At 44.8% G+C, this 16,180-nt stretch overlaps 1 protein-coding gene across 3 annotated transcripts in view; it reads left to right on the top strand.

The window, feature by feature from the left end:
* LSM11 (LSM11, U7 small nuclear RNA associated) overlaps positions 1–15,771 on the top strand; it is a 30,606-nt gene extending 14,835 nt beyond the window's left edge. Inside the window, exons 5-6 of one of the 3 annotated variants that reach the window (XM_072953828.1) lie at positions 11,676–11,751; positions 15,684–15,771. In XM_072953828.1, the coding sequence (XP_072809929.1) occupies positions 11,676–11,718 (43 nt within the window). In that variant the 3' untranslated portion in view covers positions 11,719–11,751; positions 15,684–15,771. Of the gene's footprint in view, positions 1–1,298; positions 1,443–10,780; positions 10,869–11,675; positions 11,752–15,683 lie in introns of those variants that run through there. The other 2 variants (XM_072953835.1, XM_072953821.1) reach the window with 2 other exon arrangements.
* Positions 15,772–16,180: the final 409 nt, after the last annotated feature.

Below are 16,180 nucleotides of genomic sequence, written 5' to 3'. Positions count from 1 at the left end.
TGACTGTGCTGGGGGAAGGGTGAGGAAGACAGACTGCCCCGTGTCCACCGTTTTAGGGAGCCGGCTTGCTGTTCTCATATGTGGGGTTCTTCATTTCTCCTCAGGACACTGCCAGTGCCCCTCGGCCTCTTCCCACCTGCTGGCAGGGGATTACTCCAGGAGAATTGTCTTGGTGCCCTTATTTCTCAGCCGCTGCCTCACTTTTGGAAACAATTCAATTTCCCCCAGTCTCGAGGGCGGAGAGCCCATCTGTGACAGGCTGCAGTTCTCTTACGATTCCACGATCAGAATTAAGCCTCCACTCCAAGACTGCAAGCAAATACGCTCTTGAATCTGAGGAAAATTTCTAATAGACACAGAAGACTGTGTTGTTTGAGGCTGGGCACCGGGGGTAGGAGTGGGTGGGCAGTGCTAGTAAGTCTCCTGGCTACGCTTCAGGTCAAGCCTTTCCAGAGCCCTTCCCCTCTCTGTGTCAAGCAATGATTTCCCAGCCGCCTATGGTGAAGCGGGATACAGCATGTGAAATAATTAGGCGCTGGTCTTCAAGTGAGTAACTGAAAGTAAGATTATAATAAAGAGCTTTATTTCATGCCTTTTTGGACCATGACAGCTTGCACCACGTTTTGCTCAATTGCGCTGTGTGAAGCGGTAGAGGGCAGAGCATGCAGTAAGAAATCCTGTCGCTCTCAAGCATTACAGCCATGCCAAGTGTGTTACACACATTACTTTGTTCAGACACAGCCACGGTGAGGGGAAGATTTTATCCCCAGTGTGTACATGAGAGAACTGAAACAGAGGTTAAATAATGGGCCAACATCTCTGCTAATAAATGGCAAATTTGGGATTCTGTCTCTGACACGTACGTTGGTTAACCAAGTTGCACCTTAAAAATACTAAATTTCTCAGGCATTGAGAAGGAAGCTTTGAGGGCAAGCTGAGTCATCCCTTGACTAATCAGAAACCAGAGAGCTGAGTTAAATTCAGGCTTTTGGTTTGTGTCAAGTGTCTCTAGTCCCTTCTCATTTGACTGTTCTTTGGCTGGAAGTGAACACACACACGGGGCTTTCTGGCTTTCAGAAAGGACCAGGGTGGTGGGCACCCCCAGGGCGGTGGGCCAGCTGTGGCTCTGGGGAGGGTGGCTGCCAGGTGAGGCCCACTTGGTGTTTCACCCAGCGGTTAGTTTGGCCCTGGAAGGGGTATCAGTCCAGTAGTCTTGCTAAAAAGCAGGTGGAGTGACTAGTGGTCTTTTCCAGGTCTTCAGAATGCATTTAGAACGTCTGCCATCCTTATCTTTGCAGTGTTCTCCAACACCTGAGAAGAATGCTTTCCCTAGGCCTTGACTGTAAATTCATCTTATTCAAGACAAAACAAAAAACCTCTTCTCAAGGCTTTAAACTATGGCTGTGCCAAAGCAGCAGGAAAATAAAGATTCCCTGAAGGCCTGCAGTCTTTCTCCTGAGATCTACAAGGGGGCCCAAGCGGGAAGGTTTGACGGGCTGTCTGTCTTGTAAAATTTCCTTTCAACATGGTGATGTATTAATTTCCAGAATCTGGCAATCCTAGGAGGGGCCCACTGTCTTAGATGCTTTTACTGGCTACTTCTGAACCTCAGTTTTCTGGTCTCTAAAATAGAATAATACCAACTACCTCATAGGGTTGGCGACAGAGAGCACCGGCCCAGACGGCAGGCACTTAATGTCATTTATGCTATGCCAACCTTGCTCTGTGATGCTCAGCATCTTTCCTCACTTCCCTGTGCTTGCATCTCACCTCCTGAGACCGGGGCTGGCAAACAGATGGACACAGCAGAACGTTGTCGCCATCCTTTTTTTCTTGCACACACACATTTGAAAGGTTGTTCCCAGGCTTCCTGAGTTCTCTGTGCCTCCTCCGTTGGTTCTCTCTGGGTTAAAACTTCAGCCTATTGTCAAGTTCTTTACTGCTGGGAGACCCGTGTGCTCCCCCAGGAATGACATTAGGCTCCGTGGGACATTCATTAGTTGGGGTTACAAGAGGACCACAGGGCACTGGAATGGTAATTTCCTACATGGGACCCCAGTGACCCAGAGCGAGCTAGCTCAGCTGGTCTGAGCATGTGGCTAATGAGGGGAGGGTCGTGGCTTCACTCCTGTGTGGGCCAATTAGTGTCACGTGCAAAAGCACGCTCCTGGGACATCAGGCCGCAGCCTTGCATGCGTGTGGCACTGGTCACCAGGATGGCTGTGCAGCCGTCCTCACTATCAGAAACCCAATGCAGAGTCGACATCTTCCTTACTATTACATGGCCCATTGTTCCCAAAACTTGGGTCACTGGTAGAGCATCTCCATGTTTTTTGCCTTAAACCAAGCCGACCACTGCATTTTTATTTATTTGATATTTTTCTGTACATTTACTCCCTTTTTAGCTAACACTTAAAAGGAAGCTGAACATCACTACCATCAATGCAAAACAGGGAAATTGGCCCTAAATTGAAAATACACATAAAAAGAAATATGCAACTATTGAAATTTCAGCGTTTATCTTCAGACTATATTCAGACACCTCCTGAGCCACAACTGATCATTACCCTTCTGTGTATTAATAAATATGCGGCTATAAGTTGTGTACATTACATAACACACATAGTTCTGTAATAAAATGGTCACATCAACAAAAACAATATTATAAAGCAATTGCTTCAGTGGGAAATGTTGGAATCAGTGACTAGGGAGTTTCACACTTGAAGTGATGAAATTATTCTTGCAGAAATTTCAACACCAAAGGTCTTTCTAATAGCCATAAATGCGTAGCTATAAAACCTAAAGTCTGAACAAATCTGGGGTTTAATTTATATCGAGCTCTTGCTCAGAAGTCGTGGCTTTTGTTCACACTCTCCACTGGCACTCTCATTAACACTGTGCTTCCCACACATCCTTATCATTATCGCCCATTTTATGATAAACAAAGTGCAAACACACAAAGCAGATGTGTTGAGTGCACAGCGTCTTCTGTTCCCCTCCAGTTATGAGCCAGTTCACGCTAATCTCCCCAGTTGGCCAGATCCTTATGGAGATCAAGATATAACCAGTAGTGTTGCTGGTAATAAAAATGTATTCCTTAATTAACTGAGCGTGTTACATCCAATCCAGTTATGAAAATGCACTGGGGGACAAACACAAAAAAACACACACACACAGACACACACACAGGCCTCTTCAAGGTTGAGAGAGAGCCTGGCCACTTCCATTATTGAAGGCTCCCAATACATTTTTAAAAAAAATGAAGAAATGTCAAAGCAAGGTTGTAAATGTGGTATGATTTTAAAATTCACATTGAATGATGGACGGCTTCCAATCCTCCCTGTGTACCTATGAGTGGGCGTGTAGCCTCATTTGGAGATAGAGCCACCGTCTGTATGTGACGTCTTTGTGAATGTGAAGTCCAAAGGGTCCTCTCTCCCTGCCCCTGGGTCCAGAGATGAGCCCTGCCAGGAAAATTGTCTTCTGTAGGAATCTGGGTTCAAATACACCGTAAGGCAGAGCATAACATGTTAGCGGTCTGGAAACACGAAGTGGTCAGGGATGCAGAAGGCTCGGAAGAATAGCTTTCACTTTCCTTCTCATGCCTCCTTTACCCTGTGGGTTCTTGCTGCGACGACTCCGTTATTTCAGTGCTGCTTGGGTTAGCCCGCTTTTGCAGCTTTCTCATTGTCCTTGCAAAGCCATTAACTGGTAGCAAAAGGGGCAGACCGTTTTATAAGTGCCAGAAGACTTACTTAGATCAGAAAATCAAAAAAATTAAGAAGTGGGGAATGCAGTTATGCAGCTTTCTTCCACTGCGTGGGGACCTAATGATGACTGTAGCCACAAGAACTACTTTGAATGACTGCTCACACACACCCACACACTCACACACACACACTCACACACACACACACCCGGGAAAGAGCAGGGAAACGACGCCACGCCGTCCACATCTAAAAAGTTTTCATTGCATGATTTTTGCTGGATCGTAAGATTGTGTAATGGGAGAGTATTACATGTTTATTTATATAAAATAGTGTAAAAATAGTTATTTACTGGTGAATGATCTCTTCGGATTCCGTTTGTGTGGCCTTGTTCTAAAACTGCTGCCTTCCCTGTGGTCCTTGCTTCTGAGGGCAGAAGGCGGTTAGTTCATTTGGTATTCTGTGTGAGGAACCTGCCGGCCCCGGGCGGCCTCTTCCCTGCCCTGCACCATCCAGTTGCGCCTTTGCGAGGCCCTTCACTCCGCCGCCTCGTTCCCAAGTTCGTCTGAGCACATCCGTTGCTCCGTGAAGAGTATTCTGGCCGAAGCTGCTCTCCCCTGGGCTCGGAGTCATCTCTCCTGACTGATTCGGAACGTTTAATTTATTTAAATACATATATACATAGAGAGAGAACTGTATGTACATACATAGTCACTTTTATATACCCTTATATATTAATAAGTATGCGTAATTTTAATAGATCAACATCATGGCATCAAACCAAGAGTCATATGGAGATTCCAACTCGAAAGTGATTGAGAGAAACTGTTTTAACCCCTCCCATGCCAGAGGAAGCTCCCAGAATGATTCTGAATATTTCCTTCCAGTTCTGTCTTTCATTTCAGTCCTTCCAGGATAGGACCCTCAGTGATTGTAACTTCAAATCTAGACGCTCTGGCACTGAGTGGGTGTTCAAAATTTAATACTCAGTCCTCACTTTGAAAAATACTAGCTAGGGCCTAGTAGATCTATCGCAGGTCACAGAGAACTCACCAAGAAGAACACACCCGGGGACACAGCCTGCACAAGACTGCCCAAGTGGCGAGCCGCGGCGTCCTGAGTTGGCTGATGCCGCCTCAGTTTCAGGGGCAGCTGGAACCTCTGGGCCCGTCACTTCCAGCCACAGGCGCCGACGGCCTCCTCAGCTGAGTGGAACAGTGTGTAAAGGCGTGGCCCACGCTGATGTGAACACCAAACCCGACAAACCTGATGACCTCCTGATTGTTATGCCCCACGCCAAGGAGCCAAGTGCAGCCGCTGAGAAGTTGCTCCACAGCTCAAAAGCCAGCGGTCGCGTTTGCCGCTGCGCATCAAGGAGAAAGGCACGGGGCAGCTGCGGAAGGAGAGCGTGTTACCGGCACCCCAGGTGCCAGCGCCGCTACCTCTTTGCAGAGCCCCGTGGAAAACGAGCATGTGGCGCCACTTACTCGAAATTCATTTCAAGGTGGTGACAACGGAGCATTCAGCCAAGCGCGGGGTCCTGCTGAGCGTGGGGCCCTGTGCGACTGCAGAGGTCGCTGGTGGAGCCGGCCCTGGAGGGAGCGCAGCACGAGGCCAAGTGGAGCCCGTGGGAAGTTCAGTGGGAGCACCGGGAGGGGTGGGGGGTGCGGGGTGCTTGGCAGGCGCGGCGCTGAATCTGTCTTCACACATGTTGGATTCTTTCTTCTGTTGGTGAGTGACTTCTGTTCAGTGGTGTCCCAGCTAGCTGTGCTTAGTAACTGTTCTAACTATGCATAACTGGTCTACCAGTGGAAGCATTATCATTATTTTGAAATGCTTTGAGAACTTTCCTAAAGATTTTAAATCCATTCACACAATCTCAAGGAGTTTTCAACAGTGCAATTGTCAATGTAAGAAAACAAAGAACTGTTAGATTCTTTAAATATGACTCAAACATTGTAAAATTTGGAATGGATTCAAAAAATTTTAAACTTTTATTCATATCACTCGTGTGCACAAAGTTTATCATTAGTGATGACTATCAAGAATTTGAAGAGACTATGACTTAAAAGTCTTTTTTAAAAATATTTTTTATTGATTTATAATCATTTTACAATTTTGTGTCAAATTCCAGTGTAGGGCACGATTTTTCAGTTATACATGAACATATATATATTCATTGTCACATTTTTTTCTCTATGAGCTACCATAGGATCTTGTATATATTTGTATATATTTCCCTGTGCTATACAGTATAATCTTGCTTATCTATTCTACAATTTTGAAATCCCAGTATATTTCTTCCCACTTCCTGCCCCCTTGGCAACCACAAGTTTGTATTCTATGTCTATGAGTCTATTTCTGTTTTGTATTTATGCTTTGTTTGTTTTTTGTTGTTGTTGTTTGTTGTTTGTTTTTTTTTTAGATTCCACATATGAGCGATCTCATATGGTATTTTTCCTTCTCTTTCTGGCTGACTTCACTTAGAATGACATTCTCCAGGAGCATCCATGTTGCTGCAAATGGCATTATGTTGTCGGTTTTTATGGCTGAGTAGTATTCCATTGTATAAATATACCACTTCTTCTTTATCCAGTCATCTGTTGATGGACATTTAGGCTGTTTCCATGTCTTGGCTATTGTAAATAGTGCTGCTATGAACATTGGGGTACAGGTGTCTTTTTGAAGTAGGGTTCCTTCTGGATATATGCCCAGGAGCGGGATTTCTGGGTCATATGGTAAGTCTATTCCTAGTCTTTTGAGGAATCTCCATCCTGTTTTCCACACTGGCTGCACCAAACTGCATTCCCACCAGCAGTGAAGGAGGGTTCCCCTTTCTCCACAGCCTCTCCAGCATTTGTCATTTGTGGTAAAAGTCTTGATTGGATTAAGTCTTCATCAAGAATTGCTGTTTCAAGCATAAAATCTGATATTAAAAGCTATATTCATAAAAAGCAAATGCAAATTTCTCATAAAAAATTAAAGAGAGTATTTTTTGGAAATTTTATACAAATTCAGTTTTTAATATCTTCCCTAAATTTTGAATTTTATTTTCTTATAATTATATAATAATGAGAGTAATGAAGACTTTTGCCAACCCTCATATAGTTGCCCAAGTCCCCTCCCATTTACCCCAGAGTATACCTTATAATGTCATCATCTTCTCTGTGTGCTGCAAAGTGAAAAATGTTGGAAGCAGCAATGTAGCCAGCAGCTCTCTCAAGGAGTCTGAAGCAAGTCATCTGCTTTCGTCCACTGGTGGTGGCAGAGGCTCTTGGGATTTGACTTAAGGAATCAAGGCAGGACTGAAACAGGAGTCAACTATGGTGACATTTAATAGTACTTCATAGAGCTGTTGAAATGATGACATGAGATAGTGCATGTAAAGTGCTCAGAACAATGCCTGGAACACAGGAAATACTCAATGAATGGCAGTTACTATTCCCTGGCACCTTGGATAACTAATAAGTTGGCAAATTCTGTTGATTCTATGTCCACAATGCCCCAGCACTGTTCTTGCCTTTTTTTTTTTTTTTTAGTTGGGGGAGAAAATTAGGTTTATTTATTTATCCTTGGGGGAGGTACTAGGGATTGAACCCAGGACCTTCTGCATGCTAAGCACGCACTCCACCACCTGAGCTGTGCCCTCCCCTCCACCTTGCTTTACTTTTGCTTCTTCCTGTTACACCTACCACATTTAGCATTTTATCACTGCTCATCTGACAATTATATTAGCCTCTTAATTTACCTTTCAGCTTCCAGTGCCTTCATGTTTGACCCATCTGGTTCAGTTAAGACTCTTTAGGCAGCAACTAACAGAATATCTATCTTCTTTCATATATTAAGACATCCAGAGTTTCCAGATTTGGTTCAGGAACTTAACAATATTAGGCCTCAGGTTTAGGGAGTGTGTGTGTTGTTCTGTTTGTTTGCTTGTTTGGCCTTCCCCCTCATGGTCTCAATGTGGCTGCTATAACCCCAGCTATCACCACCACTCATGATGACATCCAGCAGCCTGGAGGAAAGGAGTGTTCTCCTTGAGTATCTCCTTTTCCAAGTGGAAAAGTCTTCCACAAAGCCTCTTAAGAGTTCCTCAGAACACATCTACCTTAAGCCAATCATAGGCAAAGGACAGTGGGACTGCAGTAACTGATTTAGACTTCTCATCACTTCCCCCCAGGCTGGGCCTACATTCCCTGAGCCCGTAGTTCTAGTCCTACACCCCAAACAGAACTGGGAGTCTGACAGTCGGGGAAGAATGATAGTGGTGGGTCAACAACCAGCAATTTCAGCCAGTTTTCCTGCACATCCCTGGCAGGTTCATCAGGGATTTCCTGCTCGAACAAGAGCTCACAGCCTGCTGGGTAAAGTCCCAGCCCCTCTGCCTGGAAGTAAGTATTGGCCCCTATTCTAGGTGGGGAGGTCGGATTTTACCAGCATGCCCTTGGAGCATCTTATATTCTTCCTTCATAGCTCCTTACCACCTTTTGTAATTCTGCATGAATTTGGGGAAGTGCATGACTAGTATCTCTGTCCTACTCACTCCGGAATATAAACACCACGACGACCGTGTCTGTTTTGCCCACCACTATACTCAACACCTAACAGTTCTTGGACACCATCTATTCATGAATATTTGTTGAGTGAATGAACATCTATACCTGTCAAAGGGGGGAAGCTGCAGTTTCAACAGTTAGATATTTAGTCTGGCAAAACCAGCTTTCTATGTAGTTATCAAAAGAGGTTGAAAGAATTGGGTACCTCGACATCACCAACATTTTGTTAAAGGACTAATTGCCAAGCCCTGTGTGCACGTGGGACCATTAGTAATTCTGCAGCTATGCAAATTAAAACAGTGATGTATGATTTATAGCTTTAATAACATTCTGAAGGCTCTTAAATTTTAATCACTTGCAACATCCTTTTTAATATTCAATTACCTTATTAACTAATTAGGTCACTTGCTGAAAAAGCACATAAGGCTGGTGCTATTTTAATATCAGCTGAGCCTCACAAAATACCTTTGAAATGGTGCAAATGGTTTATTTATTTTAAACAGATCATTAAGATGCTATAATTAATAAACCAATTACGGAAAGGAGGCCCGATAGTGATAGATGCCCGAGTACAACAGCAGTGTCCAACGGATTAGTCATTTTTATACACATACATCAAGGGGCAAAACTTAAATGGAAGCCCACGGTAAAAAGTGCTTTCCTAAATAATTAATCTGTGCAGTGACTGATAACCCTATCACAGCAAAGCTGACTGGGGGCTCGTTCATTACGCAAACCTGGAATGCGTGCTTTCGTCTCGTCGAATGACACTCACGATGGAAGGCCCGCGGCACGCTGAGCTTGGTGTTCCTTGACTACTTACAAGGGCCTTCATCTGCAGACGGAGCAGGGCGCTTCACGACTTAGCGGTGCCTCGGAGGGAGCCGAGCCTCCCAGAGGAGGATCACAAGGAGGCACATGCAGGGTCGGCGGCATCCCTGCTTATTGATTTCTCTGCGCCGTGTTAAGGTCTTCAAAGCAAACAGTGTGAACAAAGAAAGCGGAGGCCAAGCCTGTGGGGATTTTTCACCCAATAGTCTCAAAGGGGGCTGTGGTTCGGAGCACTCAGCCTGCATTTCCAGGGCACAACGATGTTTGGACTCTGGCTGAGGGTGGGTAGGATGCAGCTCTCAGTCTCGGGGAAGAATTTTATTTCTAGAATTAGGGTGAGACAAGAGCAACCAGATCCTTCTGCTGGCCTGGGAAAAGCACTGATTCTAGAGGCCAGGTAATTTTTCTGGCCAACAACAGTACACTAATAAAATCATAATAACCACCAGGTGTTGAGTCCTGATCATCTACTTCCCAGACACTGATTGCCTGTATCATCAGCTGGATAATTCAGGGTATCTGTTGAGTCATCATTTATTTACTGAGCCCTCCCAGGACCAGGCACTGTTCTAGGCACTGGAGCTTCTGGGATGAACAGGACAGACAAGTCTCCTCCTCTCATGGGGTTTATATTCTATTAGGAAAGAGAGACAAGAGTGATATACCACAAGGAGACACAATATAAACAGCCACTTCAGACAATGCAAAGTGCTAGGGGCAAACATCAAGCAGGAGAGTGGGGCAATGTGATGGAGAGGGACTGGGGCAGCTCCTTACAACTGAGTGGTCAGGGAACGCCCCTCGGAGGAAAGTGACATAGCAGATGAGCAGGAGGGTCTTGAACAACTCAGTTTTGTTCCTCGTCCCCCACCCCCCCACCCTCGTTTCACCGGTGGTTTTCTGCTTTGTGTCCTTTTCGGGTTTGTGCTGGTGAACGAATGGGGAAGGCAACTAAGGAGAAAGACAGGGAGGTGGGGTGGGGGTGAGAGTGGCAGGTAGGAAATGGGAGATGCATCATTAGCATTACCAGTCTTTTGCAACTGTGGGTACCTTTTTACCATTGGACCCCAATATGAACTTGTGTGCGTTTTGCTGTTAGTGTGTGTTGGTAGGTGAGAAACTGCAGAGAGAGCAGTTTCCCTTCCCTTCTGTCTTCCTGCCACGTCACGCTCTGCAAGTGGGTACAGCTGTGTTTTATGTATTTCCAGTCTGTTTTAGCACTTTCATGATGTGTTGATGAAACTTTAAAATATTCATAAATTTCCACATTGTCCCATGGATGCTAAGTTCTTTGGGAAGAGCAGCTTAGCCCCAAAACAATAAATCTGGGTGTGGGTGCTGCTCAAATACGTGGGGAAAAATGTCACCCTGCCTGGGTCCTTAAGGGAAAACCTCGGAAAGGGCCCCCAGAATCTCTGTCAGCTGTGAGCTAAGTAGTGTTCCAGCAAGGTGGAGCCTGAGCTCGTGAGCCACTGGGACTTCTTTATATCCGTGAGGACCAACATATTCCTGACTCCCAGCACAAGCTGAATTATCCCTGAGAAGTGTGTTTAAAACATTCCTTTTGAACAAGACAAGAAAAGGTTAAATATAAGCAGCCCCCTGTGTTAATGAATAATTGCTTTGGTTGGTAAAGTTCTATAGGAATCAAATGAATTGTTCTTTTCCTCTTTCCCGACCCAAAAGGGCTGCTAACCATGAACGTGAGTGAAAGAAGCATAGTAGTGGCACCCTTGTATTAAGGAAGAGAAGAGCTGTGAGTTTTGCAGTGAGCTTGGGCAAGAAAAAGCCAGTTCTGTATATCTTTGGTGTCCTCAAAGGAGACCCAGTGTGCCTTTTCAAAGTCTTCACAGACGTCTCTGTTTTTCATTCTCGTGGCTTTCTCTACCTGCCACTTGGTTCAAAATAAATGATTCTTATTATTCAGTTTTTGCTCCATGTAATCACTGGCATTATGTTACAGTCATTGCATACGTCTGTTTCTTCCACGCTGAGTAGTAGATAGCTCTTTTCTAAGAAAATGAATTACTGTAAATCATTCTATAGAAAAGTGAATTCTCAGTTACACGTGAAAACCAAGAAGATTTGCGAACACGGTCCATGTGTGGTCTGGGTCTTCTTTCCTCTTTGAAATTTGGAACTGGAGCAAGATGGTTGGGTTTCGAGAACACCAGTGACTGTAAGAAAGAACCCATGATCCTTCACATGTGAAGAGGACCTCTGGGACACACATCTTTTACTCAAGAGTGGACGCTCCTGCCCTCCCTCACTTCACCCTTCGTCGGGGATAGATACGGGGAGAGAGAGCGAATGTGCCCAGAGCAAACAGGTCACAAACACAGCAGCAGTACAAGTCCTGGGTCCTACCCGCCCCTTTCTCACATGTAATAGTGACCACACCTTTTTGGTTGAACATCCGGTCTGTAAAATGGCGTTTAGTGTCCCATCCTCAAATGTGTATATTTACAGAGTAGACATCTGTTCTCTGGTCAGTCTGTATATTAATTATTAGTAAAATTATTTTCTGTATTTTAGATAACATAAATACAAATAGATATTCCGTCCCTGTCATGCCTTGCAGATCCTCTGGCATTCACCCAGGGCCTTTGTGGACCTGCCTTTGAAGATCACTGCTCTGCACAATTGAGGAACCTGAGGTAAATAAACAAGGTTTCTTGCAGAAACGTGCCTTATGTTGATGGGGGCCAGATCTACGGCTAGGACCACCTTAAGAGCATTTTGGGCATGCCTTACATAAGAATCTGGATGGAAAGCGCATTAAGCAGAACATTCTGGCCTTTGACCCTCCCTAGAGTTTCCCTTGCAATTCCCTGCTCAGAGCTTTCAAAGAGATGTGCAGTCGTTTCACACGCCAGTGTTTCCTCAAGTTCTGCCCTGCTTGTATTACCATCACAATTTCTACCTTGCCAAAGTACCATGGCATTGTTATTTCAGAAATACTTGTCTGCCAGTTTTCTCATTTTCACTTAAATTAATATATTCAAATGATTTTTTTATGTCACTACTGTAAATGGAATGCCAACCTCACTTGCTGTAAATAGAAATAAAAAAGCATGTAATTATTAGAAACCACAGTGAGATATCACCTCACACATGTTAGAATGGCTATTACCCAGAAGACAAGAGTTAACAAGTGTTGATGAGGCTGTGGAGGAAAGGGAACCCTCCTGCACTGTTGGTGGGAACATAAGTTGGTGCAGCCATCACGGAAAACAGTATGGAGGTTCCTCAGAAAACTAAAAACCTACCTACCACAGGACCCAGCAGCCCCGCTTCTGATACATATCCGGAGGAAATGAAAACAAGACACTGAAGAGATACCTGCCCTCCCATGGTCCCTGCAGCATTACTGACAGTAGCCAAGATATGAAAACAACCAAAATGTGTGTGTCGGTGGATGAATGGGTAAAGATGTGATATGTAAACACAATGGAATATTATTCAGTCATGAGAAAGAGGGAAATCCTGCTACTTGTGAAAACATGGCTGGAACTTGAGGGCTTTATGCTAAGTGAAGTAAGTCAGGCAGAGGAAGACAAATACCGCATGGCATCACTTACATGTGGAATCTAAAAAAAAATAAGTCAAACTCATAGAAACAAAGAGTAGGAAAGTGGTTGTCAGAGGCTAGGGGTGGGGGAGACAGCTGGTAAAAGAGTACAAACTTTCACCAGTAAGATGAATAAGGTCTCCATGTAAAACATGCAGACTGTCATGGATAACACTGTTGTATAAATGAACGTTGCTAAGAGAATAGAACCTATTGGTCTCACCCACAAAAAAGACAAATATGTGAAGTGATGCATGTGTTAATTAGCTATATGGGGCAAATCCTTTCACAGTGTATACATACATAAATCACCACAGTATACATTTTAAATATCTTTATAATTTTGTCAGTTATACCTTAATAGAGGTGGGAGGGAAAATACCCCCCCCCAAATCTTCCATATACTACCAAAAGTCACCAAACCAACCCAAACCACCAAAAAACCCAAAGCACCACATGTTGGGAAGTATTGCCTTAAGATACTTAAAAACTAACGCGGTATTTACTAGACTCTCCTTTCTTGGAGTTTGCTGTCTGTCTTGACATGTGTAGTCGAGCAGCAGACTATATCCTCAGCTCCAGCACATGCTTTCCTCTTCCATTTGGAGGCCGTGAAGTTTGCAGGGCGTAGCGCTCTGTGCCAGGGCCCTCAGGCTCCTCCTCCCTCCGCCACTGACTGACAGACAGGTGGATGCAGGGCCTCAGCCCCCCACCCATCCACTGATCCGAATCACTGCAAAGCCGATATTCCCAGCAATGGCAGCGCTGGTGGTTCTCCTCCCATATCGTAGGTGTCTGTTTTGTGTGAAGAAAGATGATCTCATTCAGTGTTAGCAATGCTAAATATTTGAGAATCCACTTTTGTATTCTCTGGAAATATGTAGTTCCAGTTTTTCTCCTAGCTCTGTCAACAGTATACGACCTCACTTTCTCCTTCTGGAAGAGGAAGCTAACACACTTACTATTCAGCCTAGTGTAACTGAAGGAACTGAAGTTACTGAAGCAAGATGCGCAGAAAAAAAGCCCCTTAAAAAAAAAAAAAAGAAAGAAAGAACAAAGAACAGAGTGTGCTGTGCGGCGAAGGAAGCGCTCATCTGTGCAACGCGCAGACACCGAGCCCGGCGTGAGTTCCGGCAGCCCAGACATCGCAGGTCCCCAGCCGCGGTGCGCCGGGGGCTGGGCATGGCCGCGGCAACAGGCCTGCGCGCTCCCCCCGTTTAGGGTCCCGGAGGAAAGGCGGAGGATCGACCACAGGTCAGGCACGCGTGGTCAGCACGCTGGCGCGGCTGGAGGGGCCACACGCCACACTCCGGCAGGTTGATTAACGGCGTGGGCTCGGAATTAGATCTGGTGCAACTGCTGCGGCTGCCAGGACCGTGAGCCATTTCCTTCAACTGCTGAGCCCCAGTTTGCTCCTCGTCTGGAGAATGAGGCACACGCTGTGGATTTGCACGTGATTTCAGTGGCACTTGAAAGAGTCTAGGCTCTTCTCTGGCCCTTTCTTCTTCACGCACGTTTGGCCTGGAAGAGATGACAGGAGACCCGAGTCCGCTGTTTCCTCGGGAGGATTCAGCTTGCACCTGGCTCTCATGTGAACTCATCTGGGACTGGGGAGCTGCGGATCGTTTATGAGCTGGGGAGAGACGCACAAGACGTGAAAAGTGAAGGGAAGGTTAGAAACATGGACCCAGTTGGGAAGCGGTTGGTTACAAGGTGTTTGTGAGAAGTCATTCTGAGCTCAAATGAGAATGGTGGCCGAGGGAGTGGAAGAGATACTAGTTGCTTCGGAGCAGTGAAAATCCTGTATACTTCTTGAGCAGATCTTGGGTATTTCATTATTCTTTATTTTGCTGCAAAGAGTTATGTATTCCCATCTTTTCAAAAGTTTCTTCCCATTCAGTAACAAATTCTTAAAATCCTTTTAAATTATTAAATATGGAATTATGAAAGCTACAAGCAACAGGAATTTAATCGTCTTCACATTACTGAAGAATTTTGTGAACCACAGCACTAATGGCTAAATCCTAAGAATGCACCTGTTACGAGAAGCCCATGGAAAAATCCCTAGTGTGGATTCCACGCTTGCCACATAACAATAAAAATATAACATATAACCCTGACAGAGAGAAATATCATCTCAGATTGCACTCCCAACCGAAACCAAGTGAACCAACTATCTGCCCCAAATAGTTTAGGAATGTGATGAGGAGAAAGGGAAGAGAAAAAAAAAATAGATCAAAGAAAGTTGCCTTGCAAGCATGTTATGAGGGGTAAATGAATTATTTACAATTGCCTGAGTTTCAGTCATTTATTTGCAAGTGTTTAAGATATGCAGGTGTCCATACAAGATGTATCACAATTTTTAAGTACTTTTTTCCTTAAAAAACAAAAATTATTCGACATCCTTGTATTGAAAATGATACAAGAATGACTGTATCTGCCTGATAGTGTCTGCCTGAGTATGGCATTGGAATTCCTTCAAATAAATGTCTCCCCTCCCGTTCAGGGTTAGAGAATATTGTTGCATATCCAAATATATGATTTCTTACTGGACTGTGGTGTAGGATGTTGTCATAGTTCCAAAAACAGTACAACCTGCCCTTCCGCACAAAAGCACTTCCCTCTCTCACTGAGCTAGTCCGTCATCTGAAGTCTTTGGTGTTTGGCTTTCTGTCTGTAATATGAGCATATTAAATGGGGTGATAGTCATGGTGGCAATTTTTATATAGTTTTTTTGGGGAAAGGATCTCACAGTTGTAAGATACGGTCATACTCTCTGTGTAGGAATTCAAGGTGGTGTTTTATTTGGCCGAGGATTCACTCGCACAGCAGAGACGTCAGGCTTTTTACATGTGTGTTTGATGCTGTGGTTCTTTAAAGACAATCGGCGTTCCCAGCTTGTGACAGAGTACGTACGATCTTCGTCGTAAATCACTTTCCTGTTGCAGGGAGTGGGTGTGTCTTAACCCCCATTTCTTAGACTTATTCCCATGGTGTGCATTTTCATTTCTTTTCCAGCCATGAAATGAGAAAACAAAAAGCAAAAAGAATGAAGTCCAAGGTTCTGTTGGGCTTTCTCCTTGAAAAGGACGAGGGGAGAAAATGGGAGCTGATCAAGGGCCTCACGTCAAGGTAAGGCGAACGGAGATACAAAACGAGCCGATGGCGCTTCCTCAGAAACCGCACGCAGAATTCTTACCTGCCAGGGCAGTGGCACTTCTGAGCAGATACCTAGGAGAACTGAAAGCGGGGACGGGAGCAAGTGCCTGTGCACTCGTGTTCACAGCAGCATTCTTCCCAATAGCAAACAAACCCGCGGGAACAATGTAGGCTTAACGGGTGAATGGGTAAACCGAATGTGTTATGCACACACAATGGAATATTATTCAGCCTTAAAAGGACTGAAATTCTGACACATTCTACAACTTGGATGAACTCTGAGGCAAGCTAAGTGAAAATAAGACTGTCACAAAAGGCCGGAAGCTGTATGAATCCACTTACATGGGCTCTCTGGA

The sequence above is a fragment of the Vicugna pacos genome, chromosome 3 (genome assembly GCF_048564905.1).
Source record: "Vicugna pacos chromosome 3, VicPac4, whole genome shotgun sequence".
In the NCBI taxonomy this organism is placed as follows: Eukaryota; Metazoa; Chordata; class Mammalia; order Artiodactyla; family Camelidae; genus Vicugna; species Vicugna pacos.
This window is presented reverse-complemented; position numbering and strand designations above follow the sequence as displayed.